The 19049-nt window shown below is 37.4% G+C and overlaps 1 protein-coding gene across 2 annotated transcripts; it reads left to right on the top strand.

Moving 5' to 3' along the window:
• The first annotated feature begins 99 nt into the window (after positions 1 to 99).
• On the top strand, positions 100 to 18702 carry LOC146526423 (uncharacterized). 2 transcript variants are annotated; one of them, XM_085207153.1, is made up of 2 exons: positions 100 to 8363; positions 17351 to 18702. In XM_085207153.1, the coding sequence occupies exons 1-2, from the start codon at positions 8189 to 8191 to the stop codon at positions 17404 to 17406; spliced, it is 231 nt and encodes a 76-aa protein (XP_085063279.1). In that variant the 5' UTR covers positions 100 to 8188; the 3' UTR covers positions 17407 to 18702. The 2 variants fall into 2 exon arrangements, with proteins under 2 accessions (XP_085063279.1, XP_085063278.1); XM_085207152.1 differs by having other exon boundaries at positions 100 to 8383.
• The last annotated feature ends 347 nt before the right edge of the window (positions 18703 to 19049 follow it).

Genomic DNA, 19049 nt, shown 5'->3' with positions numbered 1-19049 from the left:
TTACCTCTATTAATAGCTATATAAATAATTAGCGGGAGGGATTATTGTAGCAAAAGATTTCTGTGTACTACTATTAATTTGACTGTCCCTTATTCGAAGCTTATTAAATGAGATAGGCACTACGTTTCCCGCCTGTACTTCCTTCTTAGGCCACGCCTTTTTCCCCTGACGTCACTTCCACTTGGCAGCCCCTTCCTTTTGACAGCCGTGTGTAAAAATATTCATTGGCGTTTTATTTTCCCGCCGAGTCGGTCGTCGTCCGAGTTACTTATTCCGACTCTTCAAAGATATTATACAAGTAAGTTTTTACATTATTATAATAATGTATATTTTTTCTTTTCATTTCACATTTCATTTATTAAATGTTTAGTTGAATAGTGAAATTATATGGCTAAGTAGGCCGATATAATTTGTTAATCTACCTTCACATTTTTTAATTTTATATTTTATTAACGTTTTACTTTCGTAAATGTTAACGGTTTTGTTTCATGTGACTAATTGATAAATTTAATAAAAGTTAATGGTTCTCTCATCTTTTTCGGAGGATAGTGTTTCTTTTTTGTGTATTGGAATTTAGCATGGAAAACAATATAGTGTCAGTGGTTCCGGGAACTTCTTCCTCACCGAATCAGCAGTGGCGGAGGTCCTTAAGTTCAAGTAGTTCTTCGTCGTCAAATGATTCGAAGAGTAAACACCGTAGAAATATAAAGAATAGAATGTGGAAAGATCGTGTTCCAAAGAAATCGCCATTGTCACGTGAGTGCTGATTTTAAGTGAGTGCAGATTTTAATGATCGTGTCACATCGCTTATGGCAAGGTACGCTTATACTGTATCGATGATGAGATCGTTCATGATAATTCTGGAAGATCTGTTAATTGTAAGAAAGATTTGACTCTCCCTTTTGAAATTCTTTAATTCCTAAGGCTTCAACGGCCTTCAATGCTTATTGATCATCCACATTTGGATAAAGATGATTGGTCTGATGTCAGATACGCGGACTGTCAATAAATTGTACAATTTTTCTCCGGGCTTTACGGAACTTGAAACAGGTTCTTATGAAACCCCTCGGAATCTCAATCACGCCGACAAGACATATGCTGTCTTAACCATGTATATATTTTAAGCAAATGGAAGCTTTACAAAATGGTTTACGGGATCTACTGTCGTGGGCGAAAGATTGCGTCCTGTCGAACTATGACGTTTAAATAAGCGCTCTTTGATCATCTGGCGTTTTTCATAAAAGCTCCACAGATCTAATTCAATTAATCTGTGGCCGTCGGCTGAGGATTTGGCTGCTAAATCCGGTCTTCGCAAGGTTCCTCCGTCAGCTACTAATTTTTTCAGCGCAGAAAAGTTTACTGTAGTTTAGAACGTGCTAGTGGAATTAAGAAGTGTTTCTGGCCTGTCCAGAAAACAAATGTGACTTCTGCCTCGCAGGCAGTTCTAAAAAAGTCACACGGCCCCTCGCAGGGGCCCAATCGAAATTTTAAGCCCTCGCAGGGTTCAGCTTGGTGTAACCGCAGTTACCCGCGTCCGCATTGCCCTCATGCAGCCTGCCCAGAAAACAAATGTGACTTCTGCCTCGAAGGCAGCTCTAAAAAGTCACACGGCCCCTTGCAGGGGCTCAATCGAAATTTTTAGCTCTCGCAGGGTTTAGCTTGGTGTAACCGCAGTTACCCGCATCCACATTGCTCTCATGCAGCCCCTCCGCAAGGTGATTGTCAAGTTACCAGCTACATGCTACCTTGTTGCTCATTTCAATTCGGCCGCACCGAATAATCGCAATTTTCAAAGTTGTTATAAGGGAAGTTCCCTTCGACAAAACACGAGACAACGTGATCAAGGTAAGGTTGGACAAAAACGACCGTTATCACCGTCTCCTCAAAGTAAAGACAATAAAAGTCAGAGTTTCTGACTTAGTTTCTGGCGTACTGTCGAGATCAATGAGCTTGTCTAGGGGCTCCGAACCTAGTCCTAAAAATAATATTGAGGTATCGCATACCTTTCAATCTAAAGCCACCTCTGGTGTACCTCGGTACCGTCAATTCAAAATGACACGTGCCCGAATCAATTAACATGATTCAGATCATAAGCAAGATAAAAGCGCTCTCCAAGCTTTCTATCATCAATGTTTCTGGTTCCAAAAGCAACGGCTCATATCGACCAATTTTCATTTTAAAGGCTTTAAGACAATATGTCATGACGCGCTATTTCAAGCTCGTAAATGTTCAGCGCATATGAGATTTGATACAACCGAAAGATTGGTTGTTCAAAATAGACATCTCACAAGCCTATTTTCACCTTCCTATTGGGTAAAGTCACACGAGATTTCTGCGTCTCTATTATACCGAGGATCCCCTGGAGATGACCTGCTTACCATTCGGGCTGAGTATGGCTCCACAAACGTTTGCAGCAATAACGAATTGGATGACTCAAAATTCTCAGAGCAAGCAATAAGAATTATCGTCTACTGGGCGATTTTCTGTCAGCCAACCAGGACAAAAACATCCTCTCCACATCCAGGAGCATGTGCAGAAAATGATAGTTTTTCTAAAGAAACTAGGATGGGTGATAAATTTCGAAAAATCGTCCAAGGTTGCAGAGAGGAGCTTAGTGTTTTTGGGGATTCATTGGAATCCCCGGACAAACAAAGTGTCTATCTGCAGACAAATTACCCCTTTAGTATCAGCAATAAACGAAGTGTTGACGGATCAACGAACAAGCCTCGGAAATCTTCAAAGGTTTGTTAGCCAGTTTGTCGGGATTCTCAATTTTGCCAGTTTGTCGAGATTTCTCAATTTTGCCAGTACCCAGGGGCAAGCTCAACTATCGCGCACTTCTGAAATTCTTGAGCAAAATTTTTGGCTATGAACTAAAATACTTCACGCTATTCCTTTGACTGGAATGGAAAATCTGCTTTGGTGGCTACAAAATTGCAGGCGGTCAACATTTATTCATTTCGATCCACCCCTTCATTTTCTCACTACCGATGTGTTGGATGTGGCATTGGGAGCCTGCCTAAATAATATAACTCTTGCCGGCTTATGGTTACAAACAGAGCGCCGTCTCCATTGCAATCAAAAAGAAATGGAACGCAGTACTGTTCTCATTCAGATCTGTGATAGCGCATCTACGTCATGCAGGGGGAACAAAATTAGAATCTCTCATGAATCTAACATGGTGAATATCTAGAATAAGAAACACCCGATGTGTTTCTGATTCTAGATATTCACCAGATGCATATGCATTTGGTGATTATCTTTCTTATATTCACCAGAATGAATATCTTCATATGAAAGCATTTTATATTCCTAAAATTTATAACAATCACGCTGATGGATTATCAAGGCTGCAAGAGAGACCCGAGTGGCAATTGACACACGATTGCACGGACAGAATTTTCATAAATGGGGAATTTCATTTATAGACCTGTTCGCATTCAGTCGAGCTCATGTAGTGACTAATTATGTCTCACTGGATCTAAACGTCGATCAGGCTTGGTGTGCTTTTAATGAGGCGTTTTTCCCGGACTTGGAACTTCAATCTAGCGTAGTTATCCCACCGTTTTTCTTATTCCCAAGATACTGTGTCATCTAACCAGGCTCATGGAATCTATCTTTTTATAGTCCCTCGCCGGAGACGGATATCTTGGCACCCGGATGTCAAAGCTCATTCCCTAGCAGGACCATGCATGATTCCTCGCCTGGACAAAGTTCTCGTAGACATGATCACAAGCTTACCTCCTCCGAAATTGTTCGAAATGACAATGGAGGTCTGATAGTGTGGCGGTCTGCGGCACTAGATGGAAGGAACTTTAACCAGTTGAAGTTTCTGAGGAAATCTTGGCGTTCATCAACACGTAAGGTCTATCATATCGCGTGGAAACGATAAGATTTCTTAGTGTAGATCTTACAAAATAAATCACCTTAAGTTTTGCTTAAATTAGTGAATTTGCTAGTTTTTTTGTCAGATCTACATCATTAATCTTCAAATTATCATATACTTCTGTTTTGCTTCATAAATCGCATCCGAATTCATCATTTCAATTCATCCGAATTTATCAGGTCAACTTAGTTCCCATGAACTTGTAAAGCACATTTTGAAATCAATAGCGCGTGTAAGCTATCAGTCATATGAAGGCCCCAATTTGAAATAGAGACAAAACTAATGTTTTCCAAGTGCAAAGACATACAGCTGCTCTGCTATTACTTTGTTCAGGAGGAAGAATTCATGACTTGACTTTGTTAACAGTAGGTTCAGACAATTACACCCTTGACGATAATTCTATAGTTTTTTGGCCACCATTTGGGTCAAATCCGATTCTATTACGTGTCTGTACGTAATAAATCTGTAGTCAGGATGTAAATTATTGGCTAATAAGGAAAATGAGAAAATGGACCCCGTTTTCTAGAAAAAATTAACAAAATCATTACTTGAACATCGGAGAAGGCAATCGTTTAACCTTTTTATCAATATTGGAGGTGAGCCCAGACCCGCGTCACGTACATTAATAGGCGGTTAGGTCAAATCCTTGTTTAAGGATGCGGGAGTGTCAGCTATCTCCGAAAGCATTAGATCTGCGGTTGTTTCAAAAAATTGGTTTGACAATTGAACCGTCAACGAAATTCTAGCTTAAGGAAATTTGCGATCTAATAGTACTTTTCATAGTATTATTTGCGATTGAAAAATCTAATCATAAATACAGAATCAGTGACACAATTGTTTGATCCTATCGTGTGATTGATAAATTTAGGTGATTTATTGCCTGAATAATTATGTTTATTATATTTTGATGATAAATGTATGAATAATTGTAATAAAAAATTCTCATTAAAATGAGAAAGTTTTATAATAACAATTTTTCTTTTTATTTATTTCTCATAAAATTTGCTTTCACACAGAGTTCAATGTTTGTGATTTCATATAAAAGTAGATTTGTTAGAATACGCCTTATGACATTTTCTAGTTTATATTGCATTCAATATACCTATACTATGTACTACTCTAGTATTACAGTCTTCAAGTGATCTATACTGCTATCACATTGGCGTTCGTCACTTCCACCAGGCGATCACAAACACGTCTCATTTAATAAGCTTCGAATAAGGGACAGTCAAATTAATAGCAGCGTTTTACCTGAAATAAAACGTTTATTAATTTACTTACCTTATTCGAAGCTTACGATTAATCGCTACCTGGTGTTTACTAAAACGCAATGAATATTTTTACACACGGCTGTCAAAAGGAAGGGGCTGCCAAGTGGAAGTGACGTCAGGGGAAAAAGGCGTGGCCTAAGAAGGAAGTACAGGCGGGAAACGTAGTGCCTATCTCATTTAATAAGCTTCGAATAAGGTAAGTAAATTAATAAACGTTTTATTTCAGGTAAAACGCTGCTATTATGAGGTTAAGGAGTTTGAATTATTTTAAACAAATTAAAATGGGAAATTGAAACCAGAAGAATGTTTATAGTAAATAATAATTTATCGTTTATGATATAGGAGACAATTTCAGACAACTTAATTAGTGAGGAGTAAACAATGCCTAGGAATGTCTATTGAAGTGTCTGTCCTGGTCTGAAGTGTGAAATGTGTCTGAAGTGTGTGTCTGTATTGAAGTGTCTGTCAGCACATTCAGCGTTTGGCAACACATTAATGTACCACTTAAGTTATTAGCTGGATTCTCTTATGTACATAATAAATAAATTTTCACATTATTCGGTCGCCAGTACCATTAAATGTGCAAACAACGGTAAATATGGGAAAATGCTTATCTTCTATATGGGGTGGGGAAAAGCTTAAAGTACATGAAATTGTCAGCTATCTTGAAGAGAGGAGTGTAGTATGTGTGTTGGAGGGTGCAATCCAAAGTGTGTATGACTGGATATGTGTTGATTGTGGGGCACTGAAAGGGTTGAATGTCGGAGGAAGCTATCTTCTCCCTTTGATTGATGATCACACACGGATAATTTGGTGGTGGTGGTGGTTATGAATATTTTATGTAAACATATGTTGAATGTTGTCATATTTTATGTAAACACATATTGAATGTGGTCATGTTTTAGAATATGTTGATGACGTGTTGATAATGCGTTATGATGGGATTCAGTTACTATTAACACTCAAACAAAAAAAAAACCGATTTTCCCATAAAATTTCGAATGTTTATTACTTCAACAGAAATTGAACATGTTGGTTGAATTATAAATAGAGGTCAGGTTAGGCCGAGCTTCTATAAGACTGAGGCAATTAATTATTGAGTGGTGGTAGTTAAACCACTCGAGGAGCTCTAACATGGTACAATGGCATGGGGATTAGTAACTGGAAATTTGTACTGCCTTTTTTGTTGTCAAGTTATTTTAACTGTATTGCACTAATTCTTGCTTTGTTGTCTAGCACAATTTCTTTCTAAATCATTACATGCTTACATACATACAGACCGACATTTTATTTTTCTCTTCCTCCATTAATTCTTTTTCTAAATGTTTAATTTTTGTTTGACAACCAAGGTGGGGCTTAGTGTACAATACTGGTGTAATGTGGCAGTTTGTTTATTGAGTTCAATTGGATGTGTGGTCCCTTTGGGCACAGACATGGGGTTGGGTTGGGTGTTTTGACTTTGACTTTTGACTTTGACTTGTATCAGACGTTTGGTCTGATGAGGCATATGGCCTGAGAAATTTTGACGGGTGTGTGGCCCTGAAAGATTTTGTGAAGAGCATGTGGCTCTGAAGGACGTTTGGTCCTTGTGGTCAAGGTGGACATTTGGTCCTTGCTGACATTATGGCCTTGTGGACGTTTGGTCCTTGCTGACGTTTGGTCTTTGTGGATCATGTGACATCTATGTGGACATTTGGTCCTGGCAGACAGAGGGGACGCCTTCTGACTGTTCTGTTCACAGGTTCCAGAGTTTGCTGCACCGGACTGAACATACTTGGATATGAAGATTTTACAGGGTTAAAAATGAGAGCTCTCAAAACTTTTTTATTTTTATATCTTTTGTCTGTACCTTTTGATTGCCTATTCATTTATGTTGTAATGTTTAGACATTTATTAACTTTAAATTTTAGATGATGAAGACAGCGAATATGGTACTACTGTAGAATTTTCATCAATACAGCCATGAAACGACGCCGATGACTTTGGGGCTAGTCGGGATGCACCAGCATGTGATCAGGCAACTGGATCAGCTACGTCGGGGACGACGCAGGGTCAGAATGGCCGAGTTAGGAGACTTCTGTGCTACAAATGTCAACTGTCAAATATAGTACTGCAATATGTCAATGTCACTGTCAATATCAAAAAGCCCGCTCTTTTCATTTGTTATTAAGTTACTAATTTTAGCGGGAAGACATATTTGGCCCTCATATACTTGAGGTTACACGTGTTGTAGTCGATGTGATTTGTTATTAGGTTGTTAATAGATCATTATTAGCAAGTTATAAAGTAATTTAAATGTTTTAATTAATAAATAATGTGAATTGGTCAAAAGAGCTGCTATAATTAACACTGAGTAAATACCTATATGTGTTTTCGAATGTTGTTGGTGTTTTTTATAAGTTTCTAGTTATTTATACTTCAGTTTATAGTTATTTAGATTTTTAATAAATAAGATTGTATTTGTAACATTAGTGTTGTATAGTTTTATTTTCATATTTCACTTCTGAAACCTAATTTCAGAAGTGGGATACCTATCTAAGCCCATCAGGCCAGATCCTTGTACTTTATAATTTTGTTATTTTTGTGAAAGCAAATAAAACACCAGTTTCATCATTTCTCTTTTCTTAAATTATTTATTGCTTATATAGAAATACAGTGTTAAATATGGGTGATGCTGGAAGTAAATCACAAAACAAATCACGTCGACCGGACACGACACGTGGTCGCGGTTAGCGAGATAGGTTAAGTCATTTGAAAGCCATGTTACGAGACTTGAGCGCTAAGGGTGTCTCGAGCGCTCGTGCTGGTGCTTTCATGGTTCTGTTGCAGGACATTCATGCCGCCGCCGTGCCGCTATGAGGTGCTTCTGCTCCCACGACAAGTGACGCGTCCCCGCGCGTCTCTGTGTTCCTCTGCCGGCGACGTGCAACGCTTACCTGGGCGTCTTGGTGTGCCTCTGCACGCCCTCAGCTCGCGATGTACGACGCATTCCTGCGCATCTTGATGTGCGTCTGCACACCCTCTGCTCGCAATGTGCGATGCGTTTGCGAGACTGCTCGCGATGCGCAACAAGTTCCTGAGCGCCACTGCTCTCGATGCGGTTCCCGCGCGTGTCTGCGCGCCTCTGATACTGATGAGCGACGCGTCCCCGCACGTGTATGCGCGCTTCTGCTTGCAATGCGCGACGCGTCTCTGTGTGTCTCCAGGTATCTGAGTGCCTCTACTGGTGAGCGTTACAATGCATTTCTTTGGAGATTAGACAAACTTGAAAAAGGTACACAAAATAATATTCCTTCTCATAATTCAACCTGTCATGCTAGTTGGTTAAAAACAAATTTAAATGATTAACAGTTAGATTTGATACTTTTCCCAAAGGTGCATTATCTGAAAGTATGGCCTCTGATACCTCATCACCTTCTCAATGTACTTCAGGGGTTACCAAGTTAGCCCGTAATCTTTCTGATGCAATATCTTCTTTAAATATTGGAATAATACAAAACTATTTTATATCAAACTGACTCTGTTGTCAATAATATTGAGCTATAGTGTGAGGAGGTGGAGAGGTTTAGAAGTGCTAATAACCGGAATGATTCAGACTGTTTATCACATGACTTTGGGCGCCTTAAGGGTGATGTTCATGGTTGAATGAGTGAGTGAGTGATTACTGGTGATCATAGGTGGTTGATGTTCTATGCAGGCTGATTCTGAAGAGTTCTGTGGTTGTGCTTAGTGTGCTAGAGGAGAGACGGGTGCCAGTTTGCCTTGAGATGATTCTTGTCAATGTATATAGGGCTTAGTGAATTTGAAATTGAATTAGATTCTTGATATATGGCGTTTCGAGCATGCCAGTTGAGCATAATTCATAGTGACAAAAAAAAAAGAAAGAAGAGATTCATAGCTTAATAATTGGGCATTCGTTACACAATTCTTTTCGATTAGAACAATTTTATGGTTGGTGAAGGGGGTGTGAGTAACATTGGATAAGGAAACCTAGAAATGGTAGCAGTATGACTTGTAACCTTTGTTTGTTTTGAAATGTTAGTTGTGTGAGGGAGAATCAATAAACTGTACCTTAGAGGGTGAGTAATACTGTTACTTTGATGGGAGGAAATGGTTTTGTTTCCTTGGCTATTGATGAGCTCTCGCTTGGAGCTGACTTGATAGTTGTTCCGAGATTTGTACACCTGTTCTAGTTATTTTGGATGCTGATGTTATTGTATGTAGAAAGTGTGTGCTGTTATGTACATTTGGCTTTAAGTTGTTTTAAAAAAAAAAAGATTAATCAATTAAAAAGAGATTTGGTAATAATTTAAAACATATTAATTAGTCTCAATCATAAAACAAATAGAATTGAGTCACAGTGGAAATAGAAAAATGTGTGGCTGTTAGGAGAGTTTCAGGTAGACTAACTATGTTTTATACTAATGACTTATTAATGCATGCATAGTATTGAAGTGATGCAATGCTGCAGATAAGGGTGCAGACTTTGTATATAACTTAGGATTTATTAAATTAAACAAATTAGGATTATTAATATTTTTAATTTACGTGCAATTGCAACAATTGTCTGCTATAAGATTGAAATCAGAATGAGTAGAATTTAATTTAATTGTTGGATTAATTGAACTAATAAATTTTACATAACAAGTAAATATAAAAATTGTAAATTTTATGTTAATAAAATCAAATGTAATATTTTCATGCCTAATGGTAGAATGTATATGGAGACTAAATATTAATAATTAATTAATTACATCTGTAACATATGTTGTAGGTAACATCTGAGTAAATAAATTCAGCTTCAAAGTTAAAATACCAGTGTCAAATAAAGTTACATTGAAATCATTGTTATTACAATTAACATGCAATTTAGTAGATTTGAATAAATAAAGACCCATCAGTTATTACCTAGTGATTGACAAAAATGTAAATTTCCTAAAATAAAATTTGTTTTACAAATAGTAGGAAGTGAATTAAAAGCCATAACGTACATAGACATAATTTCAGTTTCACAAATAAGATTATCGATTACATCAAGTTCATTAAGATTACTACATAAATAATTTTTGCTAAGACTAAGTTTACAACTATTACTTATATAACTGAGGATACAATATTTAGACTTACCTCTATTAATAGCTATATAAATAATTAGCGGGAGGGATTATTGTAGCAAAAGATTTCTGTGTACTACTATTAATTTGACTGTCCCTTATTCGAAGCTTATTAAATGAGATAGGCACTACGTTTCCCGCCTGTACTTCCTTCTTAGGCCACGCCTTTTTCCCCTGACGTCACTTCCACTTGGCAGCCCCTTCCTTTTGACAGCCGTGTGTAAAAATATTCATTGGCGTTTTATTTTCCCGCCGAGTCGGTCGTCGTCCGAGTTACTTATTCCGACTCTTCAAAGATATTATACAAGTAAGTTTTTACATTATTATAATAATGTATATTTTTTCTTTTCATTTCACATTTCATTTATTAAATGTTTAGTTGAATAGTGAAATTATATGGCTAAGTAGGCCGATATAATTTGTTAATCTACCTTCACATTTTTTAATTTTATATTTTATTAACGTTTTACTTTCGTAAATGTTAACGGTTTTGTTTCATGTGACTAATTGATAAATTTAATAAAAGTTAATGGTTCTCTCATCTTTTTCGGAGGATAGTGTTTCTTTTTTGTGTATTGGAATTTAGCATGGAAAACAATATAGTGTCAGTGGTTCCGGGAACTTCTTCCTCACCGAATCAGCAGTGGCGGAGGTCCTTAAGTTCAAGTAGTTCTTCGTCGTCAAATGATTCGAAGAGTAAACACCGTAGAAATATAAAGAATAGAATGTGGAAAGATCGTGTTCCAAAGAAATCGCCATTGTCACGTGAGTGCTGATTTTAAGTGAGTGCAGATTTTAATGATCGTGTCACATCGCTTATGGCAAGGTACGCTTATACTGTATCGATGATGAGATCGTTCATGATAATTCTGGAAGATCTGTTAATTGTAAGAAAGATTTGACTCTCCCTTTTGAAATTCTTTAATTCCTAAGGCTTCAACGGCCTTCAATGCTTATTGATCATCCACATTTGGATAAAGATGATTGGTCTGATGTCAGATACGCGGACTGTCAATAAATTGTACAATTTTTCTCCGGGCTTTACGGAACTTGAAACAGGTTCTTATGAAACCCCTCGGAATCTCAATCACGCCGACAAGACATATGCTGTCTTAACCATGTATATATTTTAAGCAAATGGAAGCTTTACAAAATGGTTTACGGGATCTACTGTCGTGGGCGAAAGATTGCGTCCTGTCGAACTATGACGTTTAAATAAGCGCTCTTTGATCATCTGGCGTTTTTCATAAAAGCTCCACAGATCTAATTCAATTAATCTGTGGCCGTCGGCTGAGGATTTGGCTGCTAAATCCGGTCTTCGCAAGGTTCCTCCGTCAGCTACTAATTTTTTCAGCGCAGAAAAGTTTACTGTAGTTTAGAACGTGCTGGTGGAATTAAGAAGTGTTTCTGGCCTGTCCAGAAAACAAATGTGACTTCTGCCTCGCAGGCAGTTCTAAAAAAGTCACACGGCCCCTCGCAGGGGCCCAATCGAAATTTTAAGCCCTCGCAGGGTTCAGCTTGGTGTAACCGCAGTTACCCGCGTCCGCATTGCCCTCATGCAGCCTGCCCAGAAAACAAATGTGACTTCTGCCTCGAAGGCAGCTCTAAAAAGTCACACGGCCCCTTGCAGGGGCTCAATCGAAATTTTTAGCTCTCGCAGGGTTTAGCTTGGTGTAACCGCAGTTACCCGCATCCACATTGCTCTCATGCAGCCCCTCCGCAAGGTGATTGTCAAGTTACCAGCTACATGCTACCTTGTTGCTCATTTCAATTCGGCCGCACCGAATAATCGCAATTTTCAAAGTTGTTATAAGGGAAGTTCCCTTCGACAAAACACGAGACAACGTGATCAAGGTAAGGTTGGACAAAAACGACCGTTATCACCGTCTCCTCAAAGTAAAGACAATAAAAGTCAGAGTTTCTGACTTAGTTTCTGGCGTACTGTCGAGATCAATGAGCTTGTCTAGGGGCTCCGAACCTAGTCCTAAAAATAATATTGAGGTATCGCATACCTTTCAATCTAAAGCCACCTCTGGTGTACCTCGGTACCGTCAATTCAAAATGACACGTGCCCGAATCAATTAACATGATTCAGATCATAAGCAAGATAAAAGCGCTCTCCAAGCTTTCTATCATCAATGTTTCTGGTTCCAAAAGCAACGGCTCATATCGACCAATTTTCATTTTAAAGGCTTTAAGACAATATGTCATGACGCGCTATTTCAAGCTCGTAAATGTTCAGCGCATATGAGATTTGATACAACCGAAAGATTGGTTGTTCAAAATAGACATCTCACAAGCCTATTTTCACCTTCCTATTGGGTAAAGTCACACGAGATTTCTGCGTCTCTATTATACCGAGGATCCCCTGGAGATGACCTGCTTACCATTCGGGCTGAGTATGGCTCCACAAACGTTTGCAGCAATAACGAATTGGATGACTCGAAATTCTCAGAGAGCAAGCAATAAGAATTATCGTCTACTGGGCGATTTTCTGTCAGCCAACCAGGACAAAAACATCCTCTCCACATCCAGGAGCATGTGCAGAAAATGATAGTTTTTCTAAAGAAACTAGGATGGGTGATAAATTTCGAAAAATCGTCCAAGGTTGCAGAGAGGAGCTTAGTGTTTTTGGGGATTCATTGGAATCCCTGGACAAACAAAGTGTCTATCTGCAGACAAATTACCCCTTTAGTATCAGCAATAAACGAAGTGTTGACGGATCAACGAACAAGCCTCAGAAATCTTCAAAGGTTTGTTAGCCAGTTTGTCGGGATTCTCAATTTTGCCAGTTTGTCGAGATTTCTCAATTTTGCCAGTACCCAGGGGCAAGCTCAACTATCGCGCACTTCTGAAATTCTTGAGCAAAATTTTTGGCTATGAACTAAAACACTTCACGCTATTCCTTTGACTGGAATGGAAAATCTGCTTTGGTGGCTATAAAATTGCAGGCGGTCAACATTTATTCATTTCGATCCACCCCTTCATTTTCTCACTACCGATGTGTTGGATGTGGCATTGGGAGCCTGCCTAAATAATATAACTCTTGCCGGCTTATGGTTACAAACAGAGCGCCGTCTCCATTGCAATCAAAAAGAAATGGAACGCAGTACTGTTCTCATTCAGATCTGTGATAGCGCATCTACGTCATGCAGGGGGAACAAAATTAGAATCTCTCATGAATCTAACATGGTGAATATCTAGAATAAGAAACACCCGATGTGTTTCTGATTCTAGATATTCACCAGATGCATATGCATTTGGTGATTATCTTTCTTATATTCACCAGAATGAATATCTTCATATGAAAGCATTTTATATTCCTAAAATTTATAACAATCACGCTGATGGATTATCAAGGCTGCAAGAGAGACCCGAGTGGCAATTGACACACGATTGCACGGACAGAATTTTCATAAATGGGGAATTTCATTTATAGACCTGTTCGCATTCAGTCGAGCTCATGTAGTGACTAATTACGTCTCACTGGATCTAAACGTCGATCAGGCTTGGTGTGCTTTTCATGAGGCGTTTTTCCCGGACTTGGAACTTCAATCTAGCGTAGTTATCCCACCGTTTTTCTTATTCCCAAGATACTGTGTCATCTAACCAGGCTCATGGAATCTATCTTTTTATAGTCCCTCGCCGGAGACGGATATCTTGGCACCCGGATGTCAAAGCTCATTCCCTAGCAGGACCATGCATGATTCCTCGCCTGGACAAAGTTCTCGTAGACATGATCACAAGCTTACCTCCTCCGAAATTGTTCGAAATGACAATGGAGGTCTGATAGTGTGGCGGTCTGCGGCACTAGATGGAAGGAACTTTAACCAGTTGAAGTTTCTGAGGAAATCTTGGCGTTCATCAACACGTAAGGTCTATCATATCGCGTGGAAACGATAAGATTTCTTAGTGTAGATCTTACAAAATAAATCACCTTAAGTTTTGCTTAAATTAGTGAATTTGCTAGTCTTTTTGTCAGATCTACATCATTAATCTTCAAATTATCATATACTTCTGTTTTGCTTCATAAATCGCATCCGAATTCATCATTTCAATTCATCCGAATTTATCAGGTCAACTTAGTTCCCATGAACTTGTAAAGCACATTTTGAAATCAATAGCGCGTGTAAGCTATCAGTCATATGAAGGCCCCAATTTGAAATAGAGACAAAACTAATGTTTTCCAAGTGCAAAGACATACAGCTGCTCTGCTATTACTTTGTTCAGGAGGAAGAATTCATGACTTGACTTTGTTAACAGTAGGTTCAGACAATTACACCCTTGACGATAATTCTATAGTTTTTTGGCCACCATTTGGGTCAAATCCGATTCTATTACGTGTCTGTACGTAATAAATCTGTAGTCAGGATGTAAATTATTGGCTAATAAGGAAAATGAGAAAATGGACCCCGTTTTCTAGAAAAAATTAACAAAATCATTACTTGAACATCGGAGAAGGCAATCGTTTAACCTTTTTATCAATATTGGAGGTGAGCCCAGACCCGCGTCACGTACATTAATAGGCGGTTAGGTCAAATCCTTGTTTAAGGATGCGGGAGTGTCAGCTATCTCCGAAAGCATTAGATCTGCGGTTGTTTCAAAAAATTGGTTTGACAATTGAACCGTCAACGAAATTCTAGCTTAAGGAAATTTGCGATCTAATAGTACTTTTCATAGTATTATTTGCGATTGAAAAATCTAATCATAAATACAGAATCAGTGACACAATTGTTTGATCCTATCGTGTGATTGATAAATTTAGGTGATTTATTGCCTGAATAATTATGTTTATTATATTTTGATGATAAATGTATGAATAATTGTAATAAAAAATTCTCATTAAAATGAGAAAGTTTTATAATAACAATTTTTCTTTTTATTTATTTCTCATAAAATTTGCTTTCACACAGAGTTCAATGTTTGTGATTTCATATAAAAGTAGATTTGTTAGAATACGCCTTATGACATTTTCTAGTTTATATTGCATTCAATATACCTATACTATGTACTACTCTAGTATTACAGTCTTCAAGTGATCTATACTGCTATCACATTGGCGTTCGTCACTTCCACCAGGCGATCACAAACACGTCTCATTTAATAAGCTTCGAATAAGGGACAGTCAAATTAATAGCAGCGTTTTACCTGAAATAAAACGTTTATTAATTTACTTACCTTATTCGAAGCTTACGATTAATCGCTACCTGGTGTTTACTAAAACGCAATGAATATTTTTACACACGGCTGTCAAAAGGAAGGGGCTGCCAAGTGGAAGTGACGTCAGGGGAAAAAGGCGTGGCCTAAGAAGGAAGTACAGGCGGGAAACGTAGTGCCTATCTCATTTAATAAGCTTCGAATAAGGTAAGTAAATTAATAAACGTTTTATTTCAGTTAAAACGCTGCTATTATGAGGTTAAGGAGTTTGAATTATTTTAAACAAATTAAAATGGGAAATTGAAACCAGAAGAATGTTTATAGTAAATAATAATTTATCGTTTATGATATAGGAGACAATTTCAGACAACTTAATTAGTGAGGAGTAAACAATGCCTAGGAATGTCTATTGAAGTGTCTGTCCTGGTCTGAAGTGTGAAATGTGTCTGAAGTGTGTGTCTGTATTGAAGTGTCTGTCAGCACATTCAGCGTTTGGCAACACATTAATGTACCACTTAAGTTATTAGCTGGATTCTCTTATGTACATAATAAATAAATTTTCACATTATTCGGTCGCCAGTACCATTAAATGTGCAAACAACGGTAAATATGGGAAAATGCTTATCTTCTATATGGGGTGGGGAAAAGCTTAAAGTACATGAAATTGTCAGCTATCTTGAAGAGAGGAGTGTAGTATGTGTGTTGGAGGGTGCAATCCAAAGTGTGTATGACTGGATATGTGTTGATTGTGGGGCACTGAAAGGGTTGAATGTCGGAGGAAGCTATCTTCTCCCTTTGATTGATGATCACACACGGATAATTTGGTGGTGGTGGTGGTTATGAATATTTTATGTAAACATATGTTGAATGTTGTCATATTTTATGTAAACACATATTGAATGTGGTCATGTTTTAGAATATGTTGATGACGTGTTGATAATGCGTTATGATGGGATTCAGTTACTATTAATACTCAAACAAAAAAAAAACCGATTTTCCCATAAAATTTCGAATATGTTTATTACTTCAACAGAAATTGAACATGTTGGTTGAATTATAAATAGAGGTCAGGTTAGGCCGAGCTTCTATAAGACTGAGGCAATTAATTATTGAGTGGTGGTAGTTAAACCACTCGAGGAGCTCTACATGGTACAATGGCATGGGGATTAGTAACTGGAAATTTGTACTGCCTTTTTTGTTGTCAAGTTATTTTAACTGTATTGCACTAATTCTTGCTTTGTTGTCTAGCACAATTTCTTTCTAAATCATTACATGCTTACATACATACAGACCGACATTTTATTTTTCTCTTCCTCCATTAATTCTTTTTCTAAATGTTTAATTTTTGTCTGACAACCACGGTGGGGCTTAGTGTACAATACTGGTGTAATGTGGCAGTTTGTTTATTGAGTTCAATTGGATGTGTGGTCCCTTTGGGCACAGACATGGGGTTGGGTTGGGTGTTTTGACTTTGACTTTTGACTTTGACTTGTATCAGACGTTTGGTCTGATGAGGCATATGGCCTGAGAAATTTTGACGAGTGTGTGGCCCTGAAAGATTTTGTGAAGAGCATGTGGCTCTGAAGGACGTTTGGTCCTTGTGGTCAAGGTGGACATTTGGTCCTTGCTGACATTATGGCCTTGTGGACGTTTGGTCCTTGCTGACGTTTGGTCTTTGTGGATCATGTGACGTCTATGTGGACATTTGGTCCTGGCAGACAGAGGGGACGCCTTCTGACTGTTCTGTTCACAGGTTCCAGAGTTTGCTGCACCGGACTGAACATACTTGGATATGAAGATTTTACAGGGTTAAAAATGAGAGCTCTCAAAACTTTTTTATTTTTATATCTTTTGTCTGTACCTTTTGATTGCCTATTCATTTATGTTGTAATGTTTAGACATTTATTAACTTTAAATTTTAGATGATGAAGACAGCGAATATGGTACTACTGTAGAATTTTCATCAATACAGCCATGAAACGACGCCGATGACTTTGGGGCTAGTCGGGATGCACCAGCATGTGATCAGGCAACTGGATCAGCTACGTCGGGGACGACGCAGGGTCAGAATGGCCGAGTTAGGAGACTTCTGTGCTACAAATGTCAACTGTCAAATATAGTACTGCAATATGTCAATGTCACTGTCAATATCAAAAAGCCCGCTAAAACAATCAGCATCTCTTAAGACTTTATATAGTGTATATTATGCTATTTGTCAGTCTATAATTGTCTACTGCATAAGCTCCTGGGGTAGTGCTTTAAAATCTCATTTGATTCAGCTCGAAAGAGCTCAAAGATCGGTACTCAAGGTGATGCTTAATAAACCTTTCATTTACCCAACCGTTATGCTCTATCAGGAAAGTAACGTCCTTACCGTACGTCAATTATTTTACTTAAAAATGGCACTGAAAGCACATCGAAGAATAGCGTCCTCAGAAGAGTATAATGATCTGATTAATCGTAGAAACTTTAATGTTCCACTGCCTAGAATAAGGTCTTGTTTTGCTAGGCGTTTCAGTCCTTACGTTGAATTATTTATTTATAATAAAATTGCTAGTGCTTGTGATATTAAGCTTTGCTCGTTAAAAAAAGCTAGAACTAAAATTTCGTCATGGCTCGCTACCTTAGACTATAAAACCACTGAAAATATTTTATCACATATACAATAGTACCTATCATTATTCATTTTATTAATACTAACTGAAATTACAATAAAAAAAAAAAAAAAAAAAAAAACAAAATTTAACTGTTTTAAAATTTAAATTTATTTTTGTTATGATTATTTACCTCTTTACTGTTTTCTTGTTAAACGAGTGTCAACATTAGTCGTAAATTGTTAAGTCATATATTGGAACCCACGATACAGGAATACCTAGTGTGGGTACCACCAGAAGTAACAAAAATTGTGTATGTTATTTGTTAATAAATATCTTTTATTTTTTTTATTTTTTTTTTATTTCATTTGTTATTAAGTTACTAATTTTAGCGGGAAGACATATTTGGCCCTCATATACTTGAGGTTACACGTGTTGTAGTCGATGTGATTTGTTATTAGGTTGTTAATAGATCATTATTAGCAAGTTATAAAGTAATTTAAATGTTTTAATTAATAAATAATGTGAATTGGTCAAAAGAGCTGCTATAATTAACACTGAGTAAATACCTATATGTGTTTTCGAATGTTGTTGGTGTTTTATATTAAGTTTCTAGTTATTTATACTTCAGTTTATAGTTATTTAGATTTTTAATAAATAAGATTGTATTTGTAACATTAGTGTTGTATAGTTTTATTTTCATATTTCACTTCTGAAACCTAATTATATTTTATTATGTTGGTGACCAGTGTTGCCAACCTCAGGAAACCAACAAACAGCATATTATGGAACTAAAAAAACAGTAGAAAACAGTAAAATAAAATTTCTCTCTAAGCTGGTTACCACAAGATCGAGTATCGGATATGTTAAGCTGAAATGAATATCAAATAACCAGAATTACGAATCTAATTGAATCCCTTGGAGCTCAGAAAATGAAAAGTCATGTAATCTAAAAATACGAGTGATTATAGTTTTTGCTGCATTTTGTATAAAATTCACCTCGTGCAAACTCTTTATGGTACTTTCT

Source organism: Heliconius melpomene, unplaced genomic scaffold, assembly GCF_056956725.1.
Source record: "Heliconius melpomene rosina isolate 202511_hmr_F unplaced genomic scaffold, ASM5695672v1 ptg000045l, whole genome shotgun sequence".
NCBI classification, from domain to species: Eukaryota; Metazoa; Arthropoda; class Insecta; order Lepidoptera; family Nymphalidae; genus Heliconius; species Heliconius melpomene.
The sequence above is the reverse complement of the archived record's forward strand: the minus strand, read 5'-3'. Positions and strand labels throughout refer to the sequence as shown.